At 31.2% G+C, this 15,762-nt stretch overlaps 1 protein-coding gene across 1 annotated transcript in view; it reads right to left on the bottom strand.

Annotated features, from left to right (window-relative positions):
• The window catches only part of LOC139501742 (uncharacterized), a 100,286-nt gene that overhangs the window by 70,397 nt on the left and 14,127 nt on the right, over positions 1–15,762 (bottom strand). Inside the window, exons 7-14 of the mRNA XM_071290887.1 lie at positions 14,976–15,137; positions 13,793–13,964; positions 13,536–13,633; positions 12,129–12,311; positions 8,834–8,913; positions 7,960–8,113; positions 6,260–6,446; positions 5,430–5,527 (exon numbers count right to left, since the gene is read on the bottom strand). Of these exons, the coding sequence (XP_071146988.1) occupies positions 5,430–5,527; positions 6,260–6,446; positions 7,960–8,113; positions 8,834–8,913; positions 12,129–12,311; positions 13,536–13,633; positions 13,793–13,959 (967 nt within the window). The 5' untranslated portion in view covers positions 13,960–13,964; positions 14,976–15,137. The remainder of the gene's footprint in view (positions 1–5,429; positions 5,528–6,259; positions 6,447–7,959; positions 8,114–8,833; positions 8,914–12,128; positions 12,312–13,535; positions 13,634–13,792; positions 13,965–14,975; positions 15,138–15,762) is intronic.

The raw sequence follows: 15,762 nt of genomic DNA, 5'->3' as shown, positions 1-15,762 counted from the left end.
AGATTTGATTGATGAAAAAATGTTTCTTCATCCAACCATATTTTGGATGTACAAGATGAAGGTCATTCTTAGAATATAAGCCTGAGGCTCGAACGTAATGAATTAGCTTCTCTATGAGGGGTGAAGCTTACATGTAATATCTCTGTTTAAAGAAACAAACTCTAACCATCAGATCATACATAACCAGTGACCTTGACCCTAGTTTATAAACACCTGTTCCATAATAACTTGTCATAATTTAAAGCATGTTTTTGTCGACAATAAAACCCATTGGAAAAGGGTGGGTCTAACTGATAATCCCTAGGTTGGGAATTAATTACTTTCGAGCCTCAGGCTCATATTCTAAGAATTACCTTCATTCTGCATATCCAAGATATGCTTGGATGAAGTAACATTCTTATTCATATTTCGCTTTCAATCTCAAGTAATGAATTAGCTTTTTGAAAGTGTAGACACAAACTAAAACACATTTTACACAAATGCCACATTTAATAAAGCGTAAAAATCACAAGATGATCCAGTAATTACAACTGAAGAAAAGTGTTTTAGTACTGATATTATTCACTTCACTGTTATAGAACTTTAAAAAAGATTTAGCGCATGTCCAGACTAAACTGTTGCCATTATGTCTTTAATAGAAAATCCTGAAGCTGAAGGTTATTATGAAGAGGTCCCTCTAAATGAGTGAGCCATACAAAGTCTATTAAAAATAGAACCATTTCTAACCATTTAGGTAAAGTAAAAGTTAAAACTTTGCGAAAATTTCCATAGAAAATAAATAGACTTAGATGAATTCCTCACATCTTTTGTACACAAAACATAATAAATCATTGTCTTAACAACACAAAGTTTTGGTTTATCAAAACCCTTGAACACCTCATTATGTAGACTAACTAACAGATCTAGCATTTTTCAAAAGCTCATGTTTATGAAGAAATAAAATGCCTTTTCTCTTAATGAAAGACATAGAATGTAAATCTAGAGCTGATAAAGATTGTACTTTGGCAGTTGTAGTCAAGGCAAATAAAGACACAAGTATAAAAGGCAGTCTTCAATGTTAAATCCTCCAATGAATATAAAGAATTAAAAAAAGTTAGCACTAAATTCACCTCTGAAGTGAAAGAGTATCTAACTCTTCAATTGCAGATTCAGGTTTAAGCAACCTTTTACATACAGTAAAGAAACAAATTTGATAACATCTACTTCTTAAAGGATCCAGTCTGTTTCAACATAGACCAAGTAAAATTTAACACTAACATGCTGAACATGAAAAGCTTCTGTTTTACAAAAAAATCAATAATCAATAACATTCTTTTCAGATGGTTATAAAGAATCGGTTCTCCTTTGAACACACCAAATAATGAATTTTCTTAAAAAATATGATATAGCTTGATCATAAATGCATGGTCTCCAAGATGAAGTGTAAACATATTTTGCAAATGATTCGGAAATCTTCTATTTATAAGTGATTTCTGAATACAATACTCACGTTTTCACTCTTTCCCACAATCACCACTCCAGGTGTTGGTTCACTTATATTTTTACAATACAAACAGTTTAATGTAGTCTCTTCCTGAAGGGAAGGCATTCTTCAGTATGCAACATCGTTACTAATTTTTATGCTTAGCAGTTTAGCTTACAAATAAATTAAAATTGGTCTTAGCAAAGAACATAAACTCTGAGCCAGCCAAAAAGGAATAATCAAAATAGCCTTCTGACCATTGTGACGTATGAGAGATGGGAAAATATAATGTCTTAATTCTGACCATGAAAAGTAATAGCATCTAACAATGGAGCTTGTTGTTCAAAAGACAAAGAAACAAATCTAGAGATTTTAAAATAAAACAATATGACAAAACTATTAAATTTGTGACCAAAAATTTCTCTCTAAAAGAAAAAAATATAGCCAACAATTCTAGGTAATATATATGAAATGAACGTACGTTCCAAGAAGCTCAATCTACAAACAGAAATGTTTTCGTCAAATTTGGATCCAAAACCCTTCCGATGAGGCATCTGGTCCAATCAAAAAAACTTATTTGGATGGATTTTTTTCAATTGTCAATTTTTGATTTTAAATTGTTAAAATTTCACCTTTTGATGATAATAATCACTGTAACAACTATTCAGTGCTTCAACATTATTTCTCGTCATGTTTCTGCAATGTTACATTCCCACAGATACTGCATTAAAAGCATGCAAAGCATCTATAATACAGTTACACAATTCTCAGAACTTCCCAAGGGAGATAATTTTACTATTTTCCATCTTTCAGAAAAATCTGAAATAACTCAGTATCAATAATGAGACAAAAGAAAACAATGTGTTTTAAAGGATGGGGACTGACTTCTTTTAAAAATTTATACTGAAGCACAGTTTATCAAGCATTTGCATCATTTTTTTGTATATTCACAGTACAACTATCTAGATTCTGATCCATAATAAAAGAATCATCAATGTAACTATATCATGTTTATACATGTACTTCAAGTGACATTTTTTCATAAAAATGTGTAGACAGGTTTTAAAACCTAAGTTAAACCTCATGGTGCAAAAGCCAATCCAAAACAAAGAGCATAAAATTGTATAAATGTCCTTTCCACATGAATCACAAATATTTGATATAATCATTATTGATACTAGAATATGCATCTGTGAGATCTATGAATGTTAGCTATATATACATATATAAATAATCATCCCTATGAATTACATCTAAACACATGATAAATAGTCCTGCTCCATTATGATGATTAGCCACAAGCTAAGTTTGTTTGAATTTTTCAAATAAATAACAGGCCCTGAAGACGAATCTATCTTAGGAACTAAGAAAACATTGGAAGTTAACTGATTTTCCAATGATTCAACCTCTTAAATAGCTCCCTCAGCTATCAATATTTGGACTTCTGAAATTATTTCATCCTTGTGTAAAGTGGAATATATTTTGTTCAAAAATGATGAACCTTGTGGTACAACATTAAAAATAGGTTTATAACCATTTCTTATTAAATCTTATATCAATAGATCTTTATTGATATTTTCTAATTCATAATATTTAAGTTATCTGCTGAACTGGTTGAGAATTTGAGAGTCTCTTTTCCCTTTTGTGAAACCTCTCCCTCTCAATGAAGGGAATTGCCATCTGCCCTGTTGACCGATAGAGCCTCTGCTGATAAAAGACTGATATTGGCTTTCTCATAACTGTTGGGAGTTATATAATTGCTAGACCTGAAATATTTTCCAAGGAATCTAGGTTTTGATAAATAATCTTGGTGTAATCACCAATTTTGCTTCATGCAATCAGAACCAAAGAACGTGATGAATCGACTATCACATCACAATTACAAATTGGTTTGAACTTAAGATACAGATATTTCTGAACATCTCCTTTGCATTTAACCAGAAACTCATGGCTAAACAAACAAATATAATTTGACAATAAATTCCTTGTATTATCAAAATCCAATGGCTCATTCTTACAATACATATTAGTCAACTCAACAATAGGGGTGATGGTCAACCCCTTTACAAAATATTTCTGGGTTTCCTACATCTTTGTCACTTGCAATTACAATGCCATTTTAGAAAACTACTAGGTTTTATAATTGTTTAAGAAGAGGATTTATTCAAAATACCACTAGTTTTTTTTATTAAATTTATCATCTTTAAGTTCTAAAACAACCCAGAGGTAATGAAAATCATACCAATCAACCTCATAAGCATTACAATCATTTTAAATGTCTTGCAAAGCAATACATCTGCATTATAAAATTCAGCCATTGTAATAAAATTATGTGTACCTGTACAGGTAAAACACGTGCAAATTCTGAAGAGTACTCACAACCGTCAGGTGAAAAGATACACTTTTAAATATCTACCTGTTAAAAAAAACAGGAGTTAATGAATTAAATAACATGCGCCTTACAACGTAGGTAAAAACTAAATGAATATATAAAATTGTCAAACATCGTAGACAAGAAAATTTTTAATTCATTTCTATCAACATTTGTCATACATTGTAGACAATAAATAAATTATTATGTTGAATTAAGATTAACACTTGTACATCGTAGACAAGATAAATGTAATTTTAGTAACTTTCCAACTTCCTAAATCTTACATAAAAAGTGTGGTGTTCACTTCACACCCTCTACAAAAATAATGACAACTTATTATGTAACAGGTGCTTATATACTAGGGTCAAGGTCACTGGCTATCTATGGTCCGGTTGTTATAGTTTTTTTCTTCAAACTAGGATATTTAATGCAAGTTTCATCCCTCAAAGAGAAGTTAAGCTAATTCATTACTTGAGACCGAAGGCGAAATATGAATAAGAATTGCCATTCTGCCTTATATTGTCTTTTTATAGTTTGAGAGTGTTTACTACAACATAATGTTCGGTTTCGCATGGGAAATACAACAACAGAATTTGAGGTTGCAAATACCGTTTAAAAACAAAAATTATATCATAAAACATAGTCAATGCAACACATATTCATCATTAGTATACTGACTGTGAGAGATGTACATGTATTGTATATCTTCAAAAGTTATACTTGGATTATGAGCAATCGTCTGTTAATCAAATCCGTGTATTGTGAAAATGCATAAAAGTAACGTTATAGATAATCTGGGATGAATGGAATGAATTGCTATGAGACTGCTGAGATATGAAAAATGAACTATAAAAACCTGAAATGGTCACGTTTGTTATTTTGTTTATTGAAAAGTTGCTGATGTGTGTAAATATCGAAAATCACATCAATAATCAGAACCTGACTATGTTCATTCGGAAGTATCTTAATATTAAGTTCACTGGGACATATAATATGTAAGCTTTCATTAATTGTGCATTTCAATATTTTTATATTTGAGAAGTTTTTTTTCTAGTTTTGCATTGCACAAGGTCAGGTTTTTCAATTACTTTAATTGACGTCTTCGCTGTAAAACCATTAAAATTCAAATGTATTTGTTACCTATATATAAAATAAATATATACATTTGTGTATCATGTCGGTTACGATTACACCACTTAAATATTCTCAAATAGATATCGTGTGTAAAATGAAAACTACATGTACATAGCAAACAAATGTATAAATAAATAAATTGAAAAAATTGAAAATGAGTTACATGATTGTAGCATTGCAGAATAAGTATATTTGAATAGAAATTACTACGTGTTGCATGATGTATATTGACTGAAATGTTTAGATATGTGGAGACATTGTTGGCAGGAGTTGTATCACTTTGTAAGTTTATCATGTTAATATTCGATGATTTTTTGTTCGAGGTTAAATATAACGTATCGCCAGACTGGTTCTTTAAAACTCAAGCAAAAAACACAATCAAATTCAGCCCCAACTATTGCAAATGAATGGGTTCAAAATGAGCACAACATGGATACATATCGTAATGAGATGTGTTACCTCCTTTTTTTGATACTTCAATAACCGTTGCGCCTACAAATATTCCGTAAGACTGGTTGTAAGATGGTTTCGAGTGTCTTGAAAACACCATAGTTTCCCTACAAAGCACCGATCTATTTTTTATTTGTGTTCGTTGACCAGTTTACTCTCTAAGAAAGCATTATTGAAACAGTTAATGTTGAAGCTATTTATAATCATCTCTTAATGATAAACAATTAATAATTTAAAGATATGTACGAAACAATAAGGTATTAAGGAGGCTCGCGGGTATAAACAAATCAGCAAAAAATTAAACATTTGTTTTTTCATTTCAAATTTTATTTATTACACTGTTAGTTATTACTTTATAATATGGTACAAAAATCACCAAGAAAAATCGATTTGGTTTGGCCACAGATGACTTTCATATCATAGAAAAAGCTCCAAATTATCTCCCTTTGGTGCAAAAAACAATTAGTTCAACAGAAAAAAAGGACATTTACAAAAATGTATGCTTCTTTCGGAGGCAGATTGTGAGCTTAAATGAACGGTGACTCCATATTTTAACTTTATATTTCCATTAGGTATAAGATAAAGTTTAATCATAGAAAAACGTAGGAAAATCCTATATTAGAAAAAAAAGTTGGTTTATACCTGCGAGCCCCTTAAGTGAAATACTATCAATATTGAAAAAAACCCACAAAGAACAAGGGAGTATCAATTTTTTTTACATTTAAGTAAGCATTAAAAACACGAAAGGCTTGAAAACCACAATATAATCAAATCCATCACCATACCTATCTCTCATTCTTGATAAAATCAATTAAAAACAGGAATTATAAGTGTCTTACCCTATATCTGGGAATATAAATCTCTGAAATTTATGCCTGAGCTTGTGTTTCCCTGCCATGTAGCAAATATTACACAAATTCAAGTTGAATTTAACACATTCTTCATGTATACATTTCCATCTGATTCCCCGTATATGTGCTGAGGGAGTTCGGCAAAAAAGGCAAAACTGACCATCATGTTCAACTTCTTTTCAATAAAAAGAAATAATAATATGTAGTATATCGAGAAAATCGCTTGCAAGTAATTCAAAAATATCATAGACAGTGTCATACTATTAATGCATTCTTTCCTGTGTGTGTTACCTTTTTTTCATTACATCATTTGCATGATTTGGTTCAAAGGTGAAAAATGTTTTAATCTTAAAATGCTCTCTCCTTATTCTTTCAGCGGAATCGCTTCTTTAATTATATAACTGACACATATTATTGCAGAGTTACAATATAAATAACTCCTGTCCTGTATTATTTATATATATATATATATATATATATATAAGTATGTTTTTATTTTTACTAGGCATACTTTTATTTTGTCACGAATATCTATAGTTTTCTGAAGGGCATTAAAAGGGGATAATGAAATACTTAGTTTTCAAATTGTGGTTAATCTGCAAAATTGTCCATTATATTTATATACATATAGCGACCTTCTCAAAAACCTGTAACCCCGTTCTACCACAAAAAATGACCTTTTTTTGTGGGTAGGCCGGTTTTTTAAAATGAAAAATGATGAAGTGTTACTCCTATTCAATATGTGTGTTTAAGTAATTCATATTTGTCAATGTACCTTTATCAGTCGACTTGTGATTCAACGATCCTGATCGCGAAATAAATTGATGATTGACACAATTTGTATTGTTATCAAATCAATGTGCACACGCCAAAATATTCTGCCACACAGTAATAAAACATTTAAGTTTATAATAGTTATAAAAGCTAAAATTATCTGTTTTGTTGTAGATATGGATATTTTAAGATGTGGTATGATGTCAATAAAACAACAAGTTTAGCTATTTATCAACAATCTAAATTGTCAATAATTTTTTAGGTTATGGTTATCCGTATTATCATGCTAGTTTCGAAGTACTAACCACTAGAAAAGTGATACCCTCTGGGACTATCAGCCCAACTCTAGAGGCATCGACCCAGTGGTAGTTATAAATAAACGTCTACAACTTTTATGTACCATGCACAGCAAAGTTTTTGTTTCATCTCAACATCTACATGTTTATAAAACGAATTTGAATGTAATAAATAGAATGTTTTCGTTCGGTGAACAGAGCTGTAAATGTTATACTAGATATGTTTTTATCTGATTTGTTTACTTGTCTTTGATATTATTTCTTTTATACTACATAAAGGGAATGGAAATTGCCTAGCAAAATATTTCAAATCAAAGCTTGTATCTTCTTACTGTCCGTACATTTTTTCTGATAGAATCTTGAAAAGGAATTTTAAGTTTGAAAGCAAAAAATATGTGTGTTTTCCTTTAGGTTTAAACAAACAAATTTAATTATTCATACACGCTAATTTTATTTCTAGCTACAAACATTTTTGCTAATAAACTGAATACAGAAAAGTTAATTACGTTAACTATATATTTACCTAAAAACATACGTTTTTCTAAATGCAAATAAGTTACCCAAAAAAACACATGTTATTTATATGTTGATAAAAGGAAGGTTTATGTGATATCATACCTGACGGTCCATTGTCAAAGAGTCGTATTTTGTTACAAGGCAAAGAATACTTGGAAAAATTTCCATCATCCCATTGAACTGTTACATCAGCTGTTGTCATAACTTCTTCTGATTTTCGTTTTTCGACTATACATCCGTCTTCCTGGTGTTCGATCTAAACCACAAAGAATACAGTTCCTATTTGTTCAAGTGTAATCAGCATATATCATTCAAGTCACAAAACGTCTGTATATTTTAATAGTTTTCTAAACATGTACACATTGATTTGCCAGTTAAAACTACACCGACCTTTGGTAAGAAATCTGATAAACCAATTCAGCTAAGGTTTGAGTCGTTCGTGCAATGGTTTATATATTGATATATATTTAGGTATATGAATATGTATATTATTTTAGTTACGTAAGTCAGGTCAATCAAACACATAATGTAAGAGTTTGTGGAAAAAACCCAACTATAAAATTAAATATTTATTAGAGTATCCACGTTCTCTATTTTGCACGATCTGTCAAATACGTGGCTGAATCAATTATTTATTTTTCAATGTCGTATTTTTTTAAACTTTGCCTTTCTCGTTTTGTTGCCATGGTGTTGCCCACTTATGAGTCTGATTGTTCCTTTCGATATCTTCCGCCTTTATTTTGACTAAATAGTTGAATTATCTATTGGTGTGCGCCAGTAATAGCACGGCAAATCTGAGTATATATGTGTTGCTAACTTAAACATGTTCGATAGGTGTAATAATTTGGTTCAGATTTGAGGTCGTAAAAACTGAATCTTGAAATCAATTATGAGTAGAAATAATGCCATGTAGAAAGCTAGAACATGTTTGTTTGTATTTTCGATAATAGTTCTAAACATTTATCTCAAAACTTACATATACAATTGTTCCTACATATCCATGTCCACCTTCCATTCTTTGACAATTTACAATTCTTGTTCCTTTTCTTGCATTTTCTGTAGAAAAAATCAAATTAAGTCGTTTTCAAAAATGTTAGGATACAATTTTGTATATGTAGCTCTTGGATAGTTCGCATTAGCCTACGAAAGTTGTACAGAAATATAAAATAGCAAATACTAGCCGTATTACACTACTATTAAAGAAATTTAAACGTGTTGTATATGCCGTACACTGTTGTCTATAGCTGTTTTCCAACCAATACAGTCTCACGATGTCTGAAATCTGCAATAAATCGACAAAGCGAAATCACAAAAGATACCAGCCGTACTATTTGCTTCGTTAGACACACGTTTGTCTACAAAATATAAAAAAAGAAGTGGTATGACTGCCAATGAGACAACTGTACACAAGAGACTACAATTACAAAGAAATAAACTATAGGTCACCGTACGGCTTTCAACAATAAGCAAACCCCATACTGTATAGTCAGCTATAAAAGTCCCCGAAATGATAATGTAAAACAATACAAACGTGAAACCTAACGACCTTTTTAAAGACTTGTTTGTGGCGAAATTGTATATGCCAAAATCACGACAATTACGAAGTTGACCAGAATTGCAAGACAAAAATTCCCAACAATTCTATGGATTCATTTCTATTCGTTGCATACCATTTTTTGTGGGTTACGTTTGTACAGGTAAACCACGAACTAAAATTATACAATATATGTAGGCTTTGTAAGCAGAGATTAGCAAAACCTCGAAATCCAATATCCACGAAAATATAAGTTTTCCTCTATCTACGAAAAAACATTCCCTAGGGAAAAAATGAGCCCACAGTAAACAACTAATAGAAAAAAATACATGTGTATACTATGTTATGTCAGATCTGTTTCAGCTTAATAAAACATTTCAATGATGATCGATTTAAATGTGTCAAGGTCTAAATCAAACACAAAAGTTAAGAACATTGGAAGTATAAAACCTCAAAACAAGTTGAACCAAAAACTACTATGGTCATGTATAACTTGGTTAAAAATCGCTGTTTTCTAGTAATTCAAAGTAAAATAAATTCCCATATCAAGGTCAATGTATGTACACAAAAAGCGCTGACTATTTGACTAGTGATACCTTTTTGGGGGCGGAATGTCCACACACAGTGGTATCAACTTTTCAAAGATAGAAGACTGATATTTTCATCTCGTCTATATAATAATCGAATTAACCTTTTGGAGGCCAAAATCAAATACTAATTTGAGGAGCATCGAAAGCAAGAAATATCTCAAAAGTGGTTTTACATACAGCTTACGCTATCTATACATGGGAATAGACATGTTTTTCAACTTGCATAAAAAGAACATTTAGTGACACATTAACCATAGCAATGCTATTTAATAGCAGCACAAAGTTTACAAAGCGTTGACTATTGAGCTTGTGATACCATTATAGAAGACAAGCAGCAGTGGCATCGACTCAATTATTTACAAACTCATAAATGATAATAGGCTTATAAGTCTAACTCCGATAAAATGGAACCCAATTTGTTAAGAAGTAGTAACATATCCCCGTAGGTGTTAATTACGAAATACAGCAACACATTTTAATTTTACAGTAATAGGTCCAGAAAATTTTATGCACAAGAACAAACTGTTAACTGCTTTTACAAACTGTCTTCCAGGAGTCCCATAAATCATCAAACATTATAAGTATGCAATCTAATGAAAGATAAGTTGGCTGTTAGAATACGATGAAAACTTTTCCTATTAAATACGAAAGCATCCTGCCTGTCTATTTAAATGTAAACGGACAGTATAATGGAAGGATTACTGCTATTTTTCCGCTCTGTGAGAACCTAAAGAGAAGCAATTAATAAATAAGGCCGAAAGATTAGAGAAAAAGTTAAAAATGTATGTCTTGATTCGTATTGGTGAGTTATTTATAGGAAAATGAAATCGTTCTTTATATAGAAAGCTCAATCAAAAGTAATCTCGTATTCAATTTGTCTTTTTTTCATCTTCGACGCCAATACTTGTATTGTATTGCATTCCTTTTCTTTGTTTTTGTTTCTACCAGTTTCTAATATATTCTTCGATACCAATAAATGTGTAAGTAATTGTATAAAAATTGAATTAAATACGAAGAAAACAACAATGAATAATATGATATTATTACGTAAGTATTTCTGTATTGGCCTTGTTATTGGTCCGAGGCTTGATGTATTGGCCAATACGGCTGGCCGAGGACCAATAACAAGGCCAATACAGAAATACTCGTAATAGTATCTTTATCTCTATTAATTAACTAAAGTGTTACAATTTTTTTTTTCATTTCACAAGAGATAAATATTTTTACCTTGAAGTGGAACTATCCAAATATCAGTTTCTTTTTATAAGATGCAATATATATAATGATCTGGTGCTGTTCTATGTGTCTTCAGCATTTTCTCATCTGATGAATTTTTCTATCCTTTCCAGTTACTATAAAGTGTTATAATTTTAATTTAGACGCAACACATATATAGTAATTGGAAAGGTACTGCCTTTGCATGTATTTCTATGCAGAAACAAATTGAATATATTTCAAAAAAAAAATGTATAGGGGCGGATCCATTTATTTTAAATAGGGGTTCCCAACCCAGGACAAAAGGGGGAGGGGGGTTCCAACTAAATGTCCCCATTCAAATGCATTGATCGGCCAAAAAAGGGGGGTTCCAACCCTGGATCCACCAGGATGTAGGAGTTGATATTGATACCACTATCCATAAGCCAAATTACCTAGGAACAGAGATTTTCATAGTAACAAATGCCTGGTTCGGGTTTAAAAATAAACGACAGTTTACAAACAAAAAGCGAAAATAAACAGGTCCGAGGTCGTCAAGAAATGAACTTTGTGATAATCTACTCGTTTCCCAAACCTGAAATAGTTCTATCGTTTGCTTTCAAAATACTTTTTAAATGAATGTGACCGTCTTTAGTCTGAAATGTATGCCATACTTGACATTTTCAGCATGTTTAAGATGACTAAACGACAACTGCGTCTTCAAAACAACTGTTTACTTTCAGTTTCTGTTTTTCATGACTTTCGATGTAAAAACTAGAGACGTTCCGAAATCCTGCACTTGTGCCAACTCGGCCAATACAGAAAAAAATCTATATTGGCCGAGTTTACACCATATATTGCATAGGCAGTTTTCATCATACTTAGTCCAATAACAGTGTAGTTAATTAATAATCGAGTATAATATTTCATATATGTCTTGTGTTGTCACTTACTAATTGTTACAAACGGAAGATGCTCTTCGTAGTACATAGGGCCTTTTGCTGCCTTTGTAAACTTTAATTCACATTGCCCGTTCCAACCAGCACAGTATCGTCCTTTTGAATAATCAGGCCATTGAACTAGTGCAAAAGACCGAAATGATTCGATCGTTTTTTCGGTGGAATGTTCTACGCGACCTATAACTAAATAAAAATCATATCATGTAGCTAAACCATTTGTTTAAAGTAACAAATTTATTCAAATTATCATTCTACACTCGACTACGAATGTATCAATAGTACCTTGATCCTGGCTGATAACGGTCATCGTTTGCCTGATCGAGTCTTAATCGACTGAATTGTCTGACAAAAACGTTAAGACTTATTCTCAGATTCTCGGTCGCTGTTCCAATAGGTAGTGACTGTGTGCATTTTACACCTATTAGATAACTGTAATATGGCTCGTTCAGGTTTCAGATTAAGATTTAAAGTTTGTTTTACACCAAATCAAACAAAGATGACAAATAACGTAAACAAATGTTAGCCGTGTTGAGAATGCATGCTTCACACTAAGAGTTACTTATCTTAATTTTAGTTGGTAATCTAATTTAGTAAGAATTTTCTCATAATAAAATTTATTTGAAACGTACGACTGTAATCAAGACGATTCTTGCCGAAAAATGTGCATACTGAGAGAGTTTTTCGCACCACGTTGAAGGCTTCACTGCGAATTAAATATGAAGATCATCAATAAAAGCGCTTATATTGTGCGGATTTTTTTTCTGTGCATGTAATAATTTTGTTTCATGGATGGATACCAATATCATTTGGTTTTCTATAGTAGGAAGATAGATTTGTTTAAAAGTAATGATGTTTCAAAACATCAGATTTAGAAATAAGTTAAACACGGATGAAATCATCAATTGACCCTTTATCCATTGTATGAGTAAAAGCTATTCAAATGATTTTGCCATTTTTTGTGTAATAACAAAAACTATAATGTTTTGGCGTACTTGAAAGGAAAAAGAATATTTTGCAAAATGTTTTCTCATATATATCAACATTGCTGAAATTTTCAATTGAATCCATATAGGAGTTTAAAAGTTTAGACGTGCCTAATCAAGTGTGTATCGTCCCAAAAAGACCGTCCTGTTTATATTAACCGGTCTGAACAGATCTTAAATATCTCATGATTTATGTACTTTCGATCGGAGAAACGACTGCAAATCTGAAAACAATATATTGTATTTACTCTACGGAACTTTCAGTCTACGGAGACTAGTTCAGGTTAAACAAAAATACCGTTTCAGAGTAAAGTCCAGCTACCATGTTTGGTTTTATCTACAAAACTGATTTAAGTTACAGCACTTTGTTGATAATGACCCCTTTCTGTAGATGATACATATATGATATATCTATTACCTTTTTCTCTAAAATTATTTCGTAGTTGAACATTTGAGTTTGGTAGTATACCGTAAGCAGCTTTTAAGTCAAGATTTTCTCGTGGTTCCATTTCAACACTGAAAAATTTGAAGATTTACAAATGCATTTTTGGAAATTCAAGTACATTAACACCAATGACGTACATATACAGCTAGCAATTTTAACCAGCATAATAATAATTGCAAACAATATATTTCACTTATTCGAACTCTCTTTTCAGAAAATTACAAACTCACCCTTTGCAGCGTTCACTGGTTATTCTTGTAAAAATATGACTGACGTCGTGCTGATCGCTCATGTAGCATTGTGTACATAGATTATAGTGTGCACAAGGCAAACAGTTCCACCTCATACCTCGTAAAGGGTACTGCTTACATCCATCACACTGTATGAAAGTATGCATTACACCTATGTAAGGGCAAAACAACAGTATTTACAGCTTCACTTATTATGCAACTATAAACATTGATAAATTAAACAATTGTAACGTTTAAAATGAGAATTAGTGTTCATTATTATATCTTATGTATTTTTTTAGAATAGGTTCCTATTACTGTTATTCTTATATGGTTTGATATTTATTACAGTAAATGACTTTCTAAGTAAGCGTTCCTTGTGAAGGATAATTCAAAAAAAAAATCTTTCAGACGCGTTACATTTATACATGTCTTTCGTTCATGTGTGTGCTTAGGTATTTAATAAGTCAATCCATTTTTTTCCCTGTTTTTATAATTTTTTTCTGGAACTACATTTTCTGCATAATCCTTCGTCTTTAAGATATTTCTTACTTTTGGATCTTGATTTTTCTCACGGATGAACTATGGTTCTATATCGTCTATTACAAACGAAATAATACGGATACATCCCTGTGCAAGCTATTCTGGTTAAGCAATACCATAAAATGACTATTTATATCTTTTCTGTGGTACAAAAGCACAAAAAAAGAACTGATGATATTCCATTTTATCAGCTTGGTATATTTAAGGAATGACTGTAATATTTTTTTCTGTCTATGAAGAAATAACATAAAAAATGTGGTGCACACTGAATAACGCGCGTAACGGGTTATTTAACAGTGTGTACCACATTTTTTATGTTATTTCGAATAGACAGAAAAAATATTACAGTCATTTCTTATAATTTAATTCTAAATTCCATTTTAAACCGTAGAAAACCATGAAAAAACGTTGATGACTTTACGGTCACATGACTAAATTATGTCTATGGGCTCATAACAAAATAACGTCAGCCAATCAGAAGACGCGTTACATCTCAAATTAAATTATTCAGCAATACCTGTAACAAATAATTCCTATGGCAGTTGATTTTCAATTTTTCCGTTGCCAATTTTTATGGTCTTCCCTTTTTTTAATTGCCTTGGAATTGAAAACATTTGTCATATTAAATTTATGATAATACCTGTTTGAGTATTATCAAGTAACAGCAAATCATTTTGTTTGTTTACTTCATTGCACAATTTCTCAGCATTTTCCTCTGTATCCCATTGAACTCTTGCATTACTTGAATTGGGTATAATATGTGTTATAGTTCCAATATTTCTTCTGGTTTCAATCTTGGATTCTACAAAGATGAAAAAAGAGATTGAATATACACAGTGATAAAAGCAGCGTATTAATACTTCAGGAAACAGATGAAAACTCATAGAAGTTAGCATACCTTTAAATGATTAGCAAGGAGTGTTTTTCTTTCCTACATCTGATCCCTCACTTCCCATTAAATCAAACGATTTGGAGTGCCTACTTAAATATTTATATATTTTTTATGTAAATCGGGTACTTGCATTATAATTATTATTCATTCTTAGCAATATACATGCATTTTTACATTTATTACGAGTTTCAAGAGTAGACAAAATATACATATTCGCTATTTAAGCTGCACACATGTCCTTTGCCACAGGAAAGTTACGTACATGCACTACACTTGTTACTGAACTGTAGCTATAGAAAACTGATGAAAGCTATAAAAGACTATGATTCTTTAAACTCTTTGTTCCTCTGTTTTTATTTTTTTTTTCTTTGATCATTGCTCAACTCAATTTCCCAAAAACTAGATTTGCAAATTTTAATATATGTTTTCACCAGCTGCTGTCCTATATTTCACATTTATTAACTATGTAATGTACGCTAATCCTAGAGTTTTTTTTGTCGAAAGAAAACAGTGTTCACGTCGGTTATGAGCTAAT

The sequence above is a fragment of the Mytilus edulis genome, chromosome 13 (assembly GCF_963676685.1).
Source record: "Mytilus edulis chromosome 13, xbMytEdul2.2, whole genome shotgun sequence".
NCBI classification, from domain to species: domain Eukaryota; kingdom Metazoa; phylum Mollusca; class Bivalvia; order Mytilida; family Mytilidae; genus Mytilus; species Mytilus edulis.
The sequence above is the reverse complement of the archived record's forward strand: the minus strand, read 5'-3'. Positions and strand labels throughout refer to the sequence as shown.